This window comes from Diadema antillarum, unplaced genomic scaffold (genome assembly GCF_040938485.1).
Source record: "Diadema antillarum isolate AM-2024a unplaced genomic scaffold, OU_Dant_1.0 seq00001204_RagTag, whole genome shotgun sequence".
NCBI lineage: Eukaryota > Metazoa > Echinodermata > Echinoidea > Diadematoida > Diadematidae > Diadema > Diadema antillarum.
The window spans coordinates 670,894-690,940 of NW_027271997.1; the positions used below are offsets into that span (position 1 = coordinate 670,894).

At 38.1% G+C, this 20,047-nt stretch overlaps 1 protein-coding gene across 1 annotated transcript in view; it reads left to right on the forward strand.

Annotated features, from left to right (window-relative positions):
* Positions 1 to 13,593, forward strand: part of LOC139744699 (complement C3-like) — a 62,903-nt gene extending 49,310 nt beyond the window's left edge. Inside the window, exons 23-36 of the mRNA XM_071655122.1 lie at positions 568 to 669; positions 1,871 to 2,059; positions 2,780 to 2,864; positions 3,690 to 3,849; positions 4,980 to 5,063; positions 6,226 to 6,394; positions 7,348 to 7,559; positions 9,043 to 9,204; positions 9,527 to 9,586; positions 10,425 to 10,633; positions 11,557 to 11,644; positions 11,960 to 12,037; positions 12,595 to 12,700; positions 13,373 to 13,593. Of these exons, the coding sequence (XP_071511223.1) occupies positions 568 to 669; positions 1,871 to 2,059; positions 2,780 to 2,864; positions 3,690 to 3,849; positions 4,980 to 5,063; positions 6,226 to 6,394; positions 7,348 to 7,559; positions 9,043 to 9,204; positions 9,527 to 9,586; positions 10,425 to 10,633; positions 11,557 to 11,644; positions 11,960 to 12,037; positions 12,595 to 12,700; positions 13,373 to 13,593 (1,925 nt within the window). The remainder of the gene's footprint in view (positions 1 to 567; positions 670 to 1,870; positions 2,060 to 2,779; positions 2,865 to 3,689; positions 3,850 to 4,979; positions 5,064 to 6,225; positions 6,395 to 7,347; positions 7,560 to 9,042; positions 9,205 to 9,526; positions 9,587 to 10,424; positions 10,634 to 11,556; positions 11,645 to 11,959; positions 12,038 to 12,594; positions 12,701 to 13,372) is intronic.
* The last annotated feature ends 6,454 nt before the right edge of the window (positions 13,594 to 20,047 follow it).

The following is a 20,047-nucleotide window of genomic DNA, read 5'->3' on the forward strand; positions in this document are numbered from 1 at the left end:
ATTTTGTGAACAATGGGCTTGTAGCCCCAATTTTTCTGTACCATCGAATGATTGAATATCTGTTTTAACTATATTACTAATGCTTTTCTCTGTGGCATTATCCATACATGTTTTAATGAGGTTGTAGTGTACAGGCATTTTATGCTGTATCATGCTGAGGTCTCGTATTGTGGAGATGATAATATAATTTTTTTAAAACTTTGTTTACGCATGATTATGATCACAGTCTTACTTTTGATTTATAATTTAGCTTGAACATAAAGCAGTCAGTGAGTCTCTTTTCATAACTTCAAATTAATCAACCTGTAGTATAACGTGGGTATTGCACAAAAGCTTCACATTACTTCACATTACTTTATATTTTAAATTCACACTGTGTACTTTGCAAATTGAATAACTGATTATTTCTTTATCCCTCAGACTGTGCTGATGTTTAACTTGAATTGAGGAAACAATCAGTGAATGTAATATGCAATCAACATCTTTTTACCTGGTGTACATGAGGTTCAGTATTGTCCATGTGTTGATTATCAAGAAATGTAAATAATGTCTGCTTGTGTCATACAGAGGTCGTGTACACTGAGAGCAGGAGGCAGTTCAACGTGGTTGACCTTCGACCCCCTGAGAACGTCATCCCTGAGACAGTGTCGGCCTTTGTTAGCCTCATTGGTAAGCTTGAATTCATCTCTGCTTTCTACATCTTGTTGTCTCTGTCTTGTATCAAAACAGCCATGTTCCATTGTAAGGTCTGTATCTCATCACATGTCATGCTTTTCCTCCATTTTAGGCAGCCTAACTTAGCATTAAGGGAATGTTAAAGCCACATTTACTGTAAAGCAAGGCATTTTTGCGGCATGAAATTTTTGCGAATTAAAGCCGGCAGCCTTTTTCACGGCATATGAAATTTTCACGAATTGCCACTGGCATTCAGTGCATGTAGAGTAGACAAGAACTTTGGCATGCATTTTGATTTCGGGAATCTTGGCACTCACCAAATTCTCAGAAATAAAATGTAAGTGAACATTTCTTGTTTTACAGTTCTTTGAAGGGACGGTGAGTATGTTTTTGTATCTTTCATGAGAAAGTTATGGATAGGATAAATACACATGAACAAGCAGGTAAAATAATAATGGTAAGAATAAACACAAATTAAAATAAAACAAGTGATGTATTTCATAGACTATAGGATATACTCAACCGGATGAAGGTTACTACTGTATGAGCTGAAATTTTCGCGTACAGATATTTTCGCGAATTGCTACTTGGAGGACATTTTCGAGTGTTGTTAATTTCGCAGTTGCGTGGGTCTAACTGAACTTAGTTAGTCGCGCGTTGTTATTTTCACGTGTTGTTATGTTTGCGATTCAAAGGCGATTCGCGAAATTAGCGAAAATAAAACCACCGCGAAAATTTCAGCTCCTACAGTATTGTATTCAATGTATTTAATGGGGCACCCTATAACTCTGTGGACTGTAAATGTTGTATTCTCTATAGTCAAATACTGTGAAGTTAGAAATTTTCACATTAGTAATTTTTCACGTTTTGTCAGGTAAAATGAATCTTGCATGTTAATAATTCTGCAGAATCAAAGAAAATAAAACATAATTACATACTAAAAGTATAATCATTAACATGTGCTTATATTTGTCACTCTGGTTTCATGTCGTGCGATCACAAAAGATTTTACTTATACAGTAGGCTACTGCAGTGTTTAAACTGCATTAATTTGTGTGTAGTCGACTGTGAGAATAGTGCACAAATTCCGATCATTCCAACTACAGTACTATAGGCACGTGCACGTATTGTCCATGTTAATACAATGTATGTCATTCCTCTCTCTCTCTCTCTGTATGTGTTCCTGTCCATTCAGGTAACATGCTTGGACCCATTGCTGTGGATCCTATCGAAAACTTTGGAACCTGGCTGGACTTGCCTCGGGGATGTGGGGAGCAGACCACCAGCATCGTGGCTCCGGCCATCTTTATCCTCAAGTACCTCAAGGCCATGAAGCTGACCAATACCACTCTAGAGGAGCAAGCAATGGTCAAGATTTCTGAAGGTCAGCCACTCCTACCAGTTTCCTTTTAATTACACTGCACCTCCACCAAGAAAGGAGGAGGTTGGTTTGTCTGTTTGCAAAATAACTCAAAAAGTCGTTTTCAAATTAAAATGAATCTTGAATAAAAAATTGATATTGACACAAGGAACACTTCATTCAATTTGGGTAGTGATCCGGGAATTTTTATGGATATTTGAAGGATTTTTCATCTTGTAGCATATAAGGTCAACGAACTTGGGGTTCAACCTGCGCGTAATGGAGGTTTACATACGTGCACTAAAGCGTACTCTGTGCTCGGACAAAGCGCTGTGCAATGATGTAAACAAAAGGGTTCTGTTTTGGGAAATTGCATGCGTGTAAGATGGAAATGAATTGCTGGCTTGGCGTAAGTCTGTGCTCTTCGAGTGCTTTTCTAGTTAGTAGCAGTGATGTTAAAAATGATAATTTTGTCTTTCTGATTCAATACAGCTAGACCCTGGCTATGACCAAGAACATTAGTTACCAGTAGAAGTCCCTTTCTGTATTCCATCTCAGTTGATTCGTAATCTGTGTTGAATATATTTACACAGTTCCAGGAGTTGTTAGAAGCATAGACTTAGGAAGATGTTCTAGTGTTGCATTCTTTTGAAGTCTAAAGTAGCCTAGAGCTGTAAGAAAGAGATGAGAGGAATATGATGATAGTGATCTGTGATATTGTTTTTGCATTCATCACCTTTTCAGGTCTTGGCAACACCCTGGTTCATCGTCGCACTGATGGATCCTTTGCCATCTGGGGAAACAACAGCAATTACAACAGCAGTACTTGGTATGCAGGTTCAATCAATTCTTCGTTAATTACTAGGTGTACATGTATGTTTTTGTCCATTGAGTGCTGTGTCATTCATCTTTGCCAAAGGAGTAAAAATTGTAATTCATTCTTGTCGTCTCTATTTTCTAGAGTTTTTCTTGTGACGTGTGCTCACTCCTTTGTACTCGACTTCTGTGATGCTGCATCCATCCTTATGACTGGCAAAGACAATCTTAACTACCTTCTACTTCTCATCTTATCTTACCCCAAAACAGAATTCCTTTTATGCAATTACTTGTAGATGTATCATATATTGATCACATACGGAGAAAAAGTGGCTCCACCTTTTCTCTAGTGAAGGTGAAAATTCAAAAGATCACAAAGGCTAAAAAAAACAGTCAATAAAGTGATAGCTCATGTAGTATTATTGTCATAGATTTTATGTCAGTATCATGATCATACTCTTGTGATGTTGATGATACAGGCACCTCCTGTTATAACGAAGTCCTCGGGACCGGCAATTTTCTTTTGTAATGTTGAAATGTTGTTATATTCAAACAAAAGTGTATAAAGTTATATAGAGGGTAAAGTTTGGGCCCTGAATTTTGCTTAAGTGTATCCAAAATTTTGTTGTAACCTTGTTCTTTTTAATAATGGGAGTGCACTGTACAAATGGAGATGCTCTTGGTGATAGTAGTCTTGATAAATCTGATGATACCATTGATGAATTGTGTATTGCTGTTAATAACAGACAATATGTGGCATTTTGATAATGAATATGACTGACTGTATTCAAATGTCAGTAGCTTGCTATTCATCTTTCGTACTTGATTCCTTTACCAGGTTGACAGCCTTCGTGCTGAAGGTGTTTTCTCACGCTGATGAACTGACCCCTGTAGACAGAGCAGTCACTTGCAATGCAGGGCATTGGTTGGTGAGGAATGCCCAGAACCCCAACGGATCGTTCTCTGAGCTTTATGAAGTCCACCACAAAGAGATGACGGTTAGTTTGAATTCCCATCATTCAATGTCACTAGCTTAGCAGTCCAGCTTTGATGAATATCCATATGTACACTGAACTCTTAGTTTCGTTTTCCTGTTAAAGTAATGAAAGGGATGGTATAGGATTAGTGGAGATGAGGATTGGGCCTTTAGCTTTTTGCGAGATATATCAAGAAACCACTGAAATAGTACAGAGCATATCATTCTAAGAGGAATTAAAAGTTTATTTGATGAACATCAGTTTTGGAATGGCCGAGACATCCAAAAACAAAGTAAAAAAAAGCGATCCTAAATAAAAGCCAGGTCCCACCTTTTATTAGGATTGCTCTGTTTTGAATATCTCGGCCATTTCAAAATCAATTTTCATCAAATAAGTGTTGAATCCATCTTGGAATTACATGCTCTTTCATATATCACAAGAGGTTTCTTATTATCTCACCAAAAAAGTTAGAAACTGAAGTAAGGTCTCAACCAAAACTATAAGATACCTTTAATTGTATACACCATACATTTTTAGTGAGTCTAATTTTTCATGAATCCAAGACTTCCCGACAATCTCTTGAGGGATTAACTTTGTGATCATGGGGTACAGTAATTAAGGAAGACATGTATGTGTGCACTTTGCATTCATGTCAAGATCAGAGTTGATAATTTTGTGTATTGCTAAATTCTCAACAGCTTCTCACTTGCGAAATTTGCAAAAATAGAAACCTTCCAAAATGTATGGTTTGTACAGTAATGTGCCAAAGGTTGTCAGATGCTGAAATATTGAATTGGCAATAACCCACCTATAAGCAGTGATAACCTCATGAAAATTTGTGTTAAACATTTTGATATCTTTATTGACAGTGGTTAAAGTCATTTCAAAAGGAAAAATGGACCACTTGATAAATGATAGTTCAGTAATGATATTTGATTTTAACTTCATAATGTATCAAATAAAATGAATTCATGTGACATGATGATATGTACAATGTACAATATTTTATCACATAGACAAGAATTAGAATGCATAAAGTTTTGCTTTTGCAGAGAAGACCAAGTTGAGTCTTACGTATAATTTGATTTTCACTGCCCATGGACATTATCCATTGTATTATGTCGCTTTCCTCATGTGATTCCATATTTTAGGGTGGAGTCAGTGGGGAGGCGGCCATGACAGCATACGTCCTGATCTCTCTGCTGGAGAGCCCCTGGTGTGATGCAGTGGAGCAGGTGAGGAGGGTATGCAACTTGGGAGGGGAAGAGGGGATGTAGGGATCTCCCCTTCATTTTATATGTTGGTGATATAGATGAGGTTCCAGTAACATCATCAAGCCATGCTGAGGGGCAAAACGCAAAACCTGTGTATGGGGGGGGGGGGGGGGGGGAGGCTCCATACGTATGTGCAAGCTTGTAAGCATTACATCGTACGTCCCATGATAGACAGGCGGATATGCTGATATGCGGTTTGCACACCGCACGCCAGGGCTATTTGATTAATATACACGTGATCTGTTTTTTTCGCCCATCAGGCAATGTGTCATTTAACGTCACCTAACCTTGTTCCTTGTCTATTCAGCAAAGATGTTGCACTAAAGGAAATGGGTTCAAAGTGAAAAACCCTTGTTTGGATTCCACTGGAGCATGGTGTCGAGCACACTAACTACTAGACTACAAACCATTTCCTGATGTACACTATGTACACTGTACCATTCATAGAAATATCTCCCTGCATTATGAATAGAATTGGGCTTCAGTAGCAACAGTACAGTTTATTCAGCCATGTTAAGAGTTTATAGACCAATTTCCATCAGCTGTGTGGATTCCATTTCCGTAAATCTAGCCTTTCAGTAGTGTACCCTATTTCCCTCCACATTGAACCTAAAGTGATTAAGTGTTATGGCCTAAACTAAAGACTGATGTGAATGTATATAAGATCAGTAAGATAGGTATTCTCTCACCTTTAAGTTTTGCCTGATAAATAGCATTCCAACCACCGAAACATTACTTGCTGTAAAACTGAATTATTATAATTGTTAAGTTTTAATTAGGTTTTAGTATTTGAATGTGATGTGCTGTAAATATTTGTTGTACAGTGTACTCCTCTGATTTTTTGTTTTTGTTTTTTGTGATGCATTGGTGACACACACACACACACACACACACACACGCACACACACAAATAATGTGCTGTTTTTTCTTGTTTATTGAGACAAGTGTTTCATTACCATAATCTATTGAGTTTGTATAAAGACATATTATGCATTCCGTAAAATTAAATTGCATAAACCAGTACTATATAAAATTGACCAACTCTATTTTCAAGTGTTGATCTTCAAGCTATTTCCCTAATGAATCTCCATTCTGGATGTTCATATTTGGTGTTGCTGTGCAGGACCTAGGGCTAGCCATCCAGCGGGCCAAGAGGTTTCTGGAAATGCAGGTAAATCTCCTGACCAGGCCTTACTCCAAGGCCATCGTGGCCTATGCCCTTGCCCTCGCTGACAGCGAGTATGCCACTGAAGCTAACAGGAGACTGAAGAGTGATGCTTTCAACAATCAAGGTAGGGGAAACTCTCTCATGTATCTATTTGTGATGCTTCGTCATACAAGCCATATTATGTTGGGAAAATAATTGTCTGGATTTTGAGATATGAGTTTACCAGGTTGCTCAGCTTTAAATTGATATACAATTTGTTGATTTCATCAAAAGGAGAGAATTTTTTGAAAACAATTACAAATTAGGAAACTGTAACAGTTGTTTTGCCAAAGTTAGCTTAACATGCATTTGTCTTCCTCGTATGATCTCTGACTTTAAATGGGTAACATTATGATGCACCTTATTTTGACAAAGAGTATCTGTACTTTAAACATTTTGAGTAAACAGTCGAATTACTACTGTTCGGATTGTCAGCTGATTGAGACTATATGCTGTCCATTATATATGTTGTTATGTAGCGTAATGCTGTTGGGGTGACAAAAAAAATTGTCAAGTGTTGAGGAGAGTGAAAAAAACATGGTAGCCATAGCGCTTACTATAACGAATGAGATTACCTTTCCTTTGGCATGCCGTGGTGGCTTTTTTTTTTTATCATTATGAGACAACTAGGATTTTGACAGGACATACAGTGTAGCTTAATTGATTAACTGACAATTATTTAAAAAAGAATGATTTTCACCCAAATTTGTAATACAAGGGGCCCGTTTTATCAAAAAATATAATTGATTATAAAGTTCTTTAACACACAGGCTGCCATAAACTTATGATAGAAATCAACTATATAATAAATTACAATTTGTATAACTCTTCATAAAACAGTGCCAAGGTCTTATCACCCGTGCAATGATATAGTGCTTTAAAGCAGTAGAGGTTTTCATCATTTTACTGAAAAAATAGCAATAAGATGAAGAAAAGTTTGTATTTTGGTCTATAAGCATCTGAGAATGTCCATTACATAAACAGATTAGCATTGATACATATTTTAACCATGATTGACCGTTTTTAACAATCCCATAGATGGTAGCCGCCACTGGGCCCCGGCAGAGGAGGACACTCTGAACCAAGACATGCCCCACTGGTATCGAGTCCGTCCCACCGCCATCGCCGTGGAGACCACGGCCTACGCCCTCCTAACCCAGCTGGCTCTCCGTGAGATCACGTATGCTGGCAGTGTCGCCCTCTGGCTGAGTGAGCAGCAGAACTACCAAGGAGGCTTTGTCTCCACCCAGGTGAGCTGTGGTAGACAGATTCTAGAGAAAGAGTGATACTTGATGTGATCTTGGTAAAATACACCATCTTATTCTTGAGTTAGTATTCATAGAAAGCCAGTTTAAGGATTGATCTCATGTACTCTGTTTTGAGATAATGTGATATATCCAGCAGTGTTGTGTGTTGCACAGCTTTGTAGACTTGAAAGAGTGTTGGTTTATGATAGACCCAGATTTTTATAGCAGCTAGCATGGGATAGCATCCTGGTGTGTATCAAGTGTGATAATACAACAATTATCAATGGTGTATGGTATATTATTACTTACATGGACATGCATGCATTACAATTGGAAGGGAATGAAAATATAAGATTGATTTATGTTTTAGAAAGCTTACATGCAGATGCTGTCAATTTCATAGGCATCAATACACTTCGTGTCATCGAACCTTTTGTTCTGGCCTCGGAGGCCCCCCCCTCGACATTTCGCACGATTACTCTGCAACACGCAATGCTGTCGCCGCGATGCTCCATGACTTTTTTCTTTTGAGTTTCCCGCACATTTTGACACCAAATTTGTGACGCCTGGGGGTACGGTTCTGAAGTTACATGACTTGTTGTACATGCACGCGAGGCCAAAAATGGCTAAAAAATGTGATTTTGTGTACAAAGAGTTTTTTCGCATGGTTCATATAAATATGCTTATTTTTACTCTCAATGGCTAAAATTAGTTTGTTTAAGGAGTATTATGCTTCAAAAAGTGTCTGTGACAAATTTTGTTACAAAAAACAACAAAAACAAAAGGTTGAAAAAACAAAGAAATACATAAGAAATTCATGAAACAATAAAATAGATAAGAAATTAATTTTGATACCAAATTTTTTTTCAAGTACATTTGCTAAGAATGCCACAAAGAATAATCATACCAAAAATGAGCACTTTTGGAGCTTTATTTACTGATTTAGATGAAAGATTCTGATTTCTCGCATAAATTATCATAATTAATCAAAATAAAATAAAAGAAGACTATTTTCTAAAATTTAAAAACACAATCTTGTAGATTACATTGCACACTACCATTGTGCAAAGTTCTGCGGCGATCGCGCGATCCACGGCCGAGATCTTGGGGGGGGGCCCTTGAGGCCCCCCCCCCCAGTCTTTCGAGCTACCAAAATAGCCCAGTCTTTTTAGGGTTAAACCAGATTAACACCAAGAAGCCTTAAAAACTTTCACTAGTCTTTCATACGATTAGAAACTTGTTGAAATAGACACTGCTTAAATTCTTGATATTATTGTTATTATTATTATTATTACTACTACTACTACTACTACTACTACTTCTACTACTACTACTACTACTACTACTACTACTACTACTACTACTACTACTACTACTACTACTACTACTACTTCTACTACTACTACTACTACTACTACTACTACTACTATTATAAGAGACAAAAATTAAAGGTTGATGTGCATCTTTGATACCTTTCTACACTCAGGATTCTGTCATCGCCCTCCAAGCGCTCATCAAGTACATGGAGATGGCCCATAATGGAGATGACATTGACCTCAACTGTGTCCTCACTTCGGACGCTGACGAGTCTTTCCGCTTTGAACACCACATTCTTCCCCACAATGCCCTGGTCCAGGAAGAAGTTATGGTAAGTTATGGTGATCATACATGTATTTCTCCTCTTTCTTCTTCTTAACATCAGTCATGCATGAGTCAACCTAGACAACTGAATGAATGCCATTTGAATGTATGTATATAGAGACTTAAATTTCCCACTTATATATATATTACTATATAGTCAATCCTGTCTTAGTGGCCACCTGTCTATAGCTGCCACCTGCAGTATATAGACATTCTCCTACCTACCTGCATTTGTTCTGGACAGTGACTTTGGTATCCAGTATACATAGTTGTGACAAAGAGTTTTCATGTTGTATTTTTTTTCTCTCAATCATTCGTCCATACTCTAGGTTCCTATCGGTGGTCGTCTGAGGAGCGAATGCTCTGGAAAAGGGACTGGCAAGCTCATGGTAAGTGTCTTATTCCATAGAAAATCAAATCTTCAGTGCTGATACATTCAAGTTTTTGTAAATTCAGATAACAGCATATACATCTCACTAGTGTGATAAGACCAACACATTAATTCCCAAAGGAAGAAAAGGCCAGACAGAAAGAAAGAGAAGGTGTGATACTAAAAACAATGTCCACACTACTCTTGTGTTGTGAGGGTGAGGTTGCCTAGTGACCTCGCTAAATTGATTTCTCCATTGTTTTGGATTTGTGTGCCATGTCTGGATGATCAGTTCAAAATCAAATGCAAACCTTTACTTTGGATTGTCTGCTATCAGCATATTATTATATGACCTGCACTCCTGCGTGTGAACTTGAAGTGTACATGAAAACAGGGTTGCCATTGTTAAACCCTTACAGGATGGGCTGATTTTGGTACAACACACATTTCCCATAGACTCTTGCCTGAATATACTCGGGATTTGTCCTCAACGGGTTAAAGGAAGGACTTTACTTCTGCACTTTCTGCATGTTATACTGATATCTTACAACATGATATTGTCATAATATGAATTTACGCATGAAGAGGCGTATGTTATGAAGTACAACCATGACAATCAATGATATGCTCAAACCAGAGTACAATGTATACATACACTTGTACATTGTAAAAATAAAGTTGAGTTGTGCTTGCTTTATAGCAAAACATAGTTATCGGTATAAATAACAACTAGAAAATGCAAATTGCTGCAACGTTACATTGTAAGTATTACGTAGAGAAATCGTCGGCCTTATTATTATTCACTATCCAAACCCATGAAATTTCAATCATTTACTTTTTTCCCATTTTTCGTACAGGTCAAGATGAAATTCAATCGTGTGGCCAATTCAGCCGAGTCCTGCCCATTTGAGGTGACATACGAGGCCCATGAGGCCCGCAATGGTGCCATGCCAGACCCCGTCAACTCCCGATCCAGGGTAGCTGTGATCCGCCGCTCCACCACCACAGCTGCCCAGATGGCTCGGGCCAAGGGAGACTTTGTGGCTGAAATCAGCTTCTGTGCAAGGTAGGATTCAAATATTAACCCATTGAGGACGAGTCCTGAGTATACTCGGGCAAGCGTCTGTGGGAAATGCGTGTTGTAGCAAAATCAAACCGTCCTCAACGGGTTAATAATAACTCCATATTCATATTCATTCATAGTTTCTCTTTAGAATATTTCATCACAGACAATGAGGATAAGAAGCAAAATGATTAAGGTTGATGACAGTGATTATAAGAATAGCAAATATAATAGCAACAAATCTTGACAGACATTTCGCTTCTCTCAGTTTAGGTCACATGTAGACAGATATCGGTGACTGTCCTGTTTTCAGTAGGTGATTCGAAGCTTTGAAGAGAAGAAAACTATTATTGTGTTTTACTCTCAGCATTAGTAATGCAGTAATGCCTCAAACTAGAGAAGCATGTATGGTGTGTCACTTTCATTCCTTCGATTATAAAGTTGAAATGAATGTCAGTCATTCATCAGTGGAGAGAATGTATCATCTTAAAGGGATAGTACAGTATTGGTGGAGATGAGAATTGGGCTTTTAACTTTTTGCGAGATACCAAGAAAACACTTATGAAATAGTACAGAGCATACCATTTTAAGAGGAATTTAACGTTTATTTGATAAGAATCAGGTTTTGAATGACTGAAACATCCAAAAACAAAGTAAAACAAAGCGATCGTAATAAAGTGCGGGTCCCACACTTATTAGAATCGCTCTGTTTTGGATATTCAGCCATTTTAAAAGCAATTTTCTTCAAATAAACATTGAATTCCTCATGGAATTATATGCTCTTTCATATTTCATAAGAGGTTTCTCTTTCATATTTCATAAGAGGTTTCTCATTATCTCACCAAAAAATGTTAGAAACCTGAAATTAGGTCTCAACCAAAACTATACGATCCCTTTAACTTTAATCCATTGCCACTACATTGTAGGTACACTGAGAACACCAGGACCAACATGGGTATCATTGATGTCGGTCTCTACTCAGGCTTTGTGCTAGTTGAGGACCAGCTTGAAGAGGTGAGTGGTGGTCATTTGCTGCTGCTTCAGTGCAGATTTTTTTTTTATATCTGTGCAGACAGACACACAGACACACAGACACACACTCACATATATAGTCACCACAGAGTGTGTGAGTCACAGTGGCTTAAAAATGTATGAGTGTGACAGTTTACAGTAAATACACAAAATGTCTTATGTATAGATGGTATCATATGCATACTTTCATGACATCAGATGAGAAAAATTTCAAATGTGGCATGTTGTAATGATTGTAGAAAGTATTATTAATTGTTCAGACTTTAATGACCATGTGACCCTTTGATTTCCCTCCAGATGGTGAATGCAGATCATCGTCACTTGGTGCGAAGGTTTGAGGTGTCTCAGCGATCGGTCATCTTCTACCTGGACAGGGTGAGGGGAACTTTGCATTCTTTCTTTGAAGTAGCTTTTTTGTCGCATGGCAATATTATTTTTGTTTTGTTTTTCTTTCATGCAGAGTCGGAGAGTAAAGTAGACAAATCAATTAATGGGATTTGACAAAGATATGTTAAAATGTCCTAGTTATCTTTAAAATATCAGTAAAGACTTGAAATAACTTGACACTGTCAAGATTTCACTAATTTTAAGAAACTGAAGTATACACTCTGTAACTATCTGCGGCTATGTCTACCGAATGACCTGCATGTTTTATTTTCATATATCTCTTTAACTTTATATCTATTATCTGTGGATTGAATATATTCGTGTGAGTAATTTTTTGCGCTCAGCCAAGTTAATTTAAATGAATTTTGCGTATTTTTAATTACGTGGAATGAAGACATTACATAGTGGTACATGTAACCAATAAAAGTATTACCATGGTTTTATTTGCGCACTAGTTTCGGTATCTGTTTTCGAATATGCTTCTGTATTATGGATAAAAATGATGCATTCTTTTTTTCCTCCTGTCTAAAACAAATTATTACCAGATTCCTGCAGACCAGAGCATCTGTATCCGTTTCAACGCAAGGCGTGAGATGCACGTTGGTAACGTCCAGCCTGTGGCCACCAGAGTCTATGACTACTACTCGCCAGGTTAGCCAAAACTACTCCCAATCATATTTTTTTCCCCTCATTCCTTGGCTCCAGATTGATCTTTGTGATAATGTTGTGGCTAACAATGTGTTGAATGAACTTGCTGTTAGGTTTGCAACTTGTTTGGATTACATACTTGTTTGGATCTCATACTTGCCTCAAGAGTATTTCAAAATAATAGAATTGTGATAAGGGATGGTATCTGGACTGAGGAATGTTTCAGACTGAGTTATTGGGAGCGGACTAGTTGAAGAAATACAGTAGCAAGATAGAGCCACCTAAGATTGGTTGGAACTTGTGCTTATTGCCATGAAGTCACTTTCCACAAACTAGAGCAAAAGCAACATACTTTTTTATCTATTAGTGGAAAATTGAGCAAAGAAAATGGGATTCCATCGGGAATGCTTTTTATTATAGGCATCAAGGATTGCTTACATGCGTGATCACAGTGAGTATACCTGTCATTATGTACGGTTGACCATATGTGTGAGTTGTAACAGTTTGCTGACCTTTCTTAATAGTGAAAGAAATTGAACTACAGGTTCCTCTGTTGTCTTTATGTAGTGTACTATTTTGTTGCCCTGAAGAGAGAAGTACTTATAAGATCTTGAATGTTTGCACATTGATTAATTTTGTGCAATTGTACCAATTCTCCTCTTTTCCTGAAAACAGATAAATCCTGCACCACATTCTACCACCCACTGAAGGGTTCGTCTGAGATTCAGACCCTGTGTAATGATGAGTCTGAATGTGTGTGTCCTACAGGTGAGTGTCACTACCATTACTTCTGTATCAACTCTCGGGCCTGCTTCATTAAGATTGATCTTAAGATTAATTGGAAGATTAATGCAATTCAGAAAAGTCATGCTCTAGTCTGCCAAAACTTGTGCTAAAAATCAAGTGTAGGTATCTCTGTGAAACAGAATTTAATGATGTTGATTTTATGCTTGATTCACCGAGTTATGCTTGATAAATCAAGCATAAGATCAATCATAACTCCTTATGAAATAGGCCCCTTATCTTACAAAGTTCCACTTAGGTGGATAGTTAGCTTCTTTCATAAATCCCTCCCCCTGTTTAACTGCAAAAGGCCACAGGTAGATGCTGTGTGAAAATCAGAAGCCTTGAGTTTTTCTAGAATCTTTTCTTTGCCTCAGGGTAAGAAGGTTTTCAGAAAATTCATCGAAGTTTTCCCCATGTTTCAATTATCTCAGTCTTGATTTGATTGTAAGAAAGTCAGTATATAATCAATGTATGGGGCAAGTTATTGGTCAGATCTGGGTCAGTGGCTGGTAAGGCAATGTCTGAAGCAGCTGAACTAAAAGCTGTTGAGTGATGGCATACACGGCCACAATGGTAGTGCCATATAAACAAACTCTGTCAATTTAATCTACATCTGTCATCTACACTAAATGATGGTGTCTTCATACTGCAATACAAAGCATGCTAGGCAGTGTTCAGCAGAATTCCAGACAGTAGTGACAACTGTGTGCAGTTTATTTCTGTGTGTGTGTGTTTTCTTTTTTTTCACGAGTTAAGTGATATTCTTGAAAGTAAGATCTCCAAAGATTTTGCCACCTGAAACACAAATGTGTTGTACATTATGTTTTAATCTAAGGTGGCAGATCACTTCCATTTCTCCTGAAAAGGGATACTTATTTCTCTCTCCGGCATTTTGTACGTGATTGAATTCAATCACTCACAATTTTTCAACATATATGTTCATTCAAAACCGTGATCTTAGATTGTAGTGTAAAGGAAATCTCAATTTTCAAACCCCAAGCTTGTGAGTGATTTCCTCCTTTAACTCACACATCTCGGTGAATATTTTGAATGTGATTTCATGCAATGATTGATGACTGAATTTAAAATTTTTTGTTCCTTAGAACGCTGCACAAGTTGTGACCGTGAGTCTCAGAGGAACTTAGAGGAGGCGGCATGTGCTTCTGATGAACATTTTGGTAATTATCACCCCAAACAACAGACAGGTTCTGTAATGTATTCAAATTGTATGCATACCTTGTTCACAAAAGTTACCCTTTACAACGGTAAAGCTTGCCAGAAGCTTGCCCTACCTAGCACCAAATAAGTGAATTCCTGCCCATGTAACTTATTGGAAGGAAGCAGATGAATGAAATACTTCGTTACTAGGCTGTAGGAAAAGAAACATCTATAAATTGTCACACATTTCAGCAGTGGTTTATTTTCACAGTATCTCACTGACTCATAGTGAATCAATGCATAGTGCTACATTTACACTACAGGCTTCACTGTTAGTTTGTTGTGTATCAATTACATGTTCATGTACCAACTGATATAACTGTTATTTTAAGATTTAATTTTTCTTCTCTATTGTTGATGGGCTGTGATTTTTAGACAAAAAGATGAGCTGTTCACTGACATGCTGTTCTGTCATACTGCAAATCACTGTAATTTTGTCACAAGATCATCTTACAATAGTATAAAGCATGACATCTCAGGAAAGTTCAAGGAAGAGAAATTGGGAGAAAAGAGCCTCCCCCCTCCCCCAAAAAGAATGAAAGAAATCACATACTCCACTAACCTAAAATGAGGGAAAGCTGAAAAGAAATGGAATCTATCAGGGACAGAATAATACTGTCACTATGTGGTATGTGTAGATTAGGAATTTGAATGAAGAGGGAAAGTGTTGCACACTGTGCATGAATGAATTCTAGCCTGCGGCAAACAAAGTTTTGCTCAGGAAAAGGAGGGGCATTTTGCCAGCTGGTGATTACTGTACGTAGAATTACTTTGATGTGATGAAGACATGAAGTTATTATGGTTTGATTATGGTATATATGTACTCTGTATTTATTACAGCTCTCAGAGTGAACATTACAGGCCAAGATCATGATAATGGCTACACTGTCCTGACCGGTAATGTGACCAGGGTTTTAAAAACAGGTAAGTACGGAGGAGATTGAAGCAAATGTACTTTTGAATGTAACTCCTGGGTTACGTACACTACAAAATATATATTATGAGACTGTTCAACAAAGTGAAAGAAATCGATTCTTAAAGTTCTTTGCGCAAATATTAATATTCATGATTATGGTAATCATTATTGTTTGCCTTCTATTTCCCCTGTGTGTACATTAGGTGGATTTCTGTTTGCTTCCTCCTATTAAAACTAGCAACACAAACAAATAAATGTAAATATGAAAATGAACCAATGAAGTTAAGCCAAACTGGTGTACTTTCACGTCAGGTGGATATAAGAAATTCTTTGCCAATGAAGATGAATTGAAATTGGTCTTGATTCTTGAATCTTCGTAGGACCTTTTCCAATAAGAAGAATCAGGGATATTGCCCTCTTTTCCACTCTCTGTAAAGCATAGAATCTGTTGTGAGAGCAGATGTCCGTATGGCTGGAAGTGATGTGTAGTAGTCAAGTCTTATGTGCACTGTTTGCCTTTTTGTCTCATCCCGTGCATATCTATTATAGAGTGAAAGTCTTGTGACAGTTACTTCCTAACAGCTGTGTATAGTTCTCCAATATGGGTTGCACCAGTCTGTAGACCCTAACCTGGACATGATGTGACCTGACATTACACGACCCGACTTTACATGTCCTTCCCTTTAACATGTCCTGACTTTTAATACATGACCTGACCTTAACATGACCTGACCTTAACATGACCTGACTTTCAATGACCTGACCCTACATGACCTGACTGTAATTGAGCTATTCTTACATGTCCTGAACTTATCACCTGATCTTACATAACCTGACCTTACATAGCCTGACTTTTAGTGACCTTACCTTACATGACCAGACTTTACTTGACTTGACCAATAATGTCCTGACCTTATATGACCTGATCTTTTATACATCACCTGACCTTACAGTGTTTATGACCTGAGAGCATTACCAGACCTTATCATCTCCTGTGAACAAAATAATTTCATCTGTGAGTGAGAATTTCTTCCACAGAGATACGGCTAAATCAGTTTTGTCTGCACTTGAGATATATCTAAAACTGAAATGTGCCTTGCTTTGCTGTAATTTACAGGAGTGGATGCTGTGCTACCTGGCTCCTTGAGACTCTTCTATGTCAAGGAGCAATGTGACTGCCCCAAGATTAAAGTAAGGAATGAGTACACCATCATTGGTTCTACTTCACTCCGCTATGTCAGAGAGGATGGTTTAGAAGGGTAAGATGATTCAACCTTTGTATATTTTGTGTCTCTGAACTATTGCAGACCTGTCGCAGACTTCTCCTGTCATACTTTTGTTCATGTTACCATGATTAGTTCTTTGAAAGACGATAGTATAGGAGCAACAGGCAAGGCTTATAGAAAGTTATTCTCTAGATTGGATCTCAGATTGTAACCTGCATGTTAATTAGAGCTAGATATGTACCTTAGTATGAAGAATATTCAATGAAAGGTATACAGTATTGATGAAGGATTGTGATATTTTTTTATGGTAATTATCATAACCTAGTTGCTCAATGAATGTTGTTTCATTATTGCATTTATTTCTGCTGCTATGATTATATTTTGTGAATTCTTAACTTGAATGCTTGCTCCTACATTGATTTGCAGTTACAAATACCTGCTGGACAAGAGAAGCATCGTCGAGTCATGGCCTACGAAACTGCACAAGAGGAGGAATCGAGACGTTGTGACCAAGCTGGAGGAGTTTGAAGATGCCATGATGGAAACGGGATGCACATGACTTTGACATGGAGGAGACTCTGAGTTTGTCGCTGGAAGACCTGATCACAAAGGAAGGTCTTCTCACCACCTTGTCCTCATTTTTATTCCAAATAACTGAAAACTTGATTGTGGTACTGGCTAACTTGAGGATAGATATATATTTTCTTACAATGCTCCACTGTATGCCCCATGTTAATCACTCATAGAAAGTGAAATTTGGCCATTTGCAGGGCTCGACATAAGTGGTGGCCTGGGGGCCTCTAAAAATTGATTTCTGGCCACGAAATTTCCCAAAAAGTTATCTTTTGGTGGCCTGACTTGGCATGCAAGATTCAAAATGGATTGTTAGCTGGGGTGAGCTATTGCGATCATGCATCGCCCGGTTGTGTGTCGTCCATCGTCCATCATATCTGTCGTCCGTCCCGAGTTGTGCATCGTCCGTCATCCCTCATCTCTTGTCTATCCTGAGTGATGCATCTTGCTTCTTGCAAACCTTTTTACATTTTCATCTTCTTCTTGAAAACCCCATGACAGATTTTTACCAAACTTGGCAGGTAGCATCCCAGGGATAGGATCTCAGATGAGCACCATGTCTCCCCCCCCCCCCCCTCCTTCCCATGGGGGTCCCACGGGATCCCAAATCCCCAAGTTAAGGAAACTTAAAAATCTTCTTCTCTGGAGCCAAAAGAAAGAGCTGAGTTAATGCTATTAGTAAGTGCGTTGATGACTGCCGTTTCAAGTTTGTTCACGGCGGATCCAGGGGTTCCGTCCCCCCTTTGGGCCTGGTGGGGGGGGGGGGGGGTTCCAAAGTGGGGCCTTAATTTTACATTTTCATCTTCTACTTGAAAATGCGTGGTAAAATTTTCATAAAACTTGACAGGTGTTATTGCTAGGGTGATAGTATACTAGTAAGTACTGGTATAAATTGGTACCAACATAATAGAATATACAAATGGACACCATGCCCCCTGGAAGCCGCAACCACACAACCCCCCCCCCCCCCCCCCCAGCTTGCTAAATGTTCTCAAGTAATAGTCTGCAGGAATGTGTGGAAGGTGAACTTGCGATACGTACGTGGGTTAGCGTGAGACCCCGAGTCTCTTGTTCCATTTTCATTTATTTCAGGCCACCAAAATGTCAGATTTAAAGATTTTAGTGGCCCGAATGGCCACCTGGCAGAAAAAAAAGTTAGTGTCGAGCCCTGCTATATGCCTTATATTCTTTCACCCCCTAGATATTTATTGGTACTGCAGAGATTTTCACTGTATGTAGTCCTGTATGTCTATCTAATGTAATCTCATTTGACTGTCTTTAAATCTTCGTCCACCTTGATAATCTGTAAAGATCATAATCTATGAACTCTTGATTGCCCCACCCTTCCAACGCTATCAGACAATCACAGACTCATGTATACTTGCCACTATACTACCAAGACTTTACCCATGTGGGGAAAAAAAAATCCCCTCTGCCTTCAGCCTCAAATTTAATAATGAAGTTTGACAGTAGTCAGAAAAGATATCGTGTATGATGTAAGCAAAGATCCTGAATGGTCAGGAAAAAACGAGAAGAAATTGTGAAGGAAAACCCAAGATTTGTGAAGATTTGTGATTGTCGTCAAATCTTCGGTGAGATATTATGTTCATTTCTTCCAGTATACATGCAGCATACCTTTAAGTCTTCTTCCGATGTGGATAGAATGACTGACTTGAATAAGAAGCAATAGAAAACTGTTAATAGGGCCAAATTGCACACTATGTGCTTCAAAGTGATTTCCGCAGGAAATACAAACTGTATATCTTCACTGCTTGTTTGAATCGTATACGTTTAGCTGCCCATTTACTGCTGACCAAATTATATATTTTATATCCTTTTGTACAATATTTCCACGAATATATTTGTATGTTATGCACACCACTACGCACACAGGCATATCATTTTTAAGTTTGCTAGAAAGCATGCTATCTTGCATCATGTATATCCCAGGCTTGTTTAAAGTTGTGATCTGCTCAAAGGTACAACTACTGCAGAAATTGTACGCTTTGAAAAGTTGTCCGTGATGTTGACCGTGGCCAAAAGCGTGAAACTTAGCAGTCAGTTGCTGATCATGGTGATCATTTGGAATTTCATACTGCTCATAGCTAAATCGCTGATTATTGAGAGTGATTATTTTCTTTTTGATGGCAATTGTTCACAAAGTTTGATGTTTCAGGCCCCAGCTGTATCATTAGGATGGAAAGAAATCGTATTTATACACAGTAGATTAAGTATTTAAGATATTTAAGTGATGTATTGAGTACATTGAATGTATCCAGGCGTAATCGTTGAGGTTTGTGCTTCAGGTGTGATTGCCCCCTCTTCCTCGAATTGTGAACTCTAATTATGTGGGTTACTTCACTAGCTTTTATGTCTCTTGACTCTTTTATGACTCCAAAGCATCTGTGTCTGTGCCAGCATGAACACATCACGCTGTCTTACCTTTGAGTTTGTGACTGTACCGCACTCGTAGAAGGTGATTTCTCTCTTTTGAGTACCCTGACAACACTGTACCATTATTCTAAGCTTGTGACAATACCACGCTAAAAGCGTGTGCTGAACAACTTTGGGGCATTGGTTATCTTGATTTATGGTATAATATCAATGTGTGAAATGATTTTCAATGAGCAA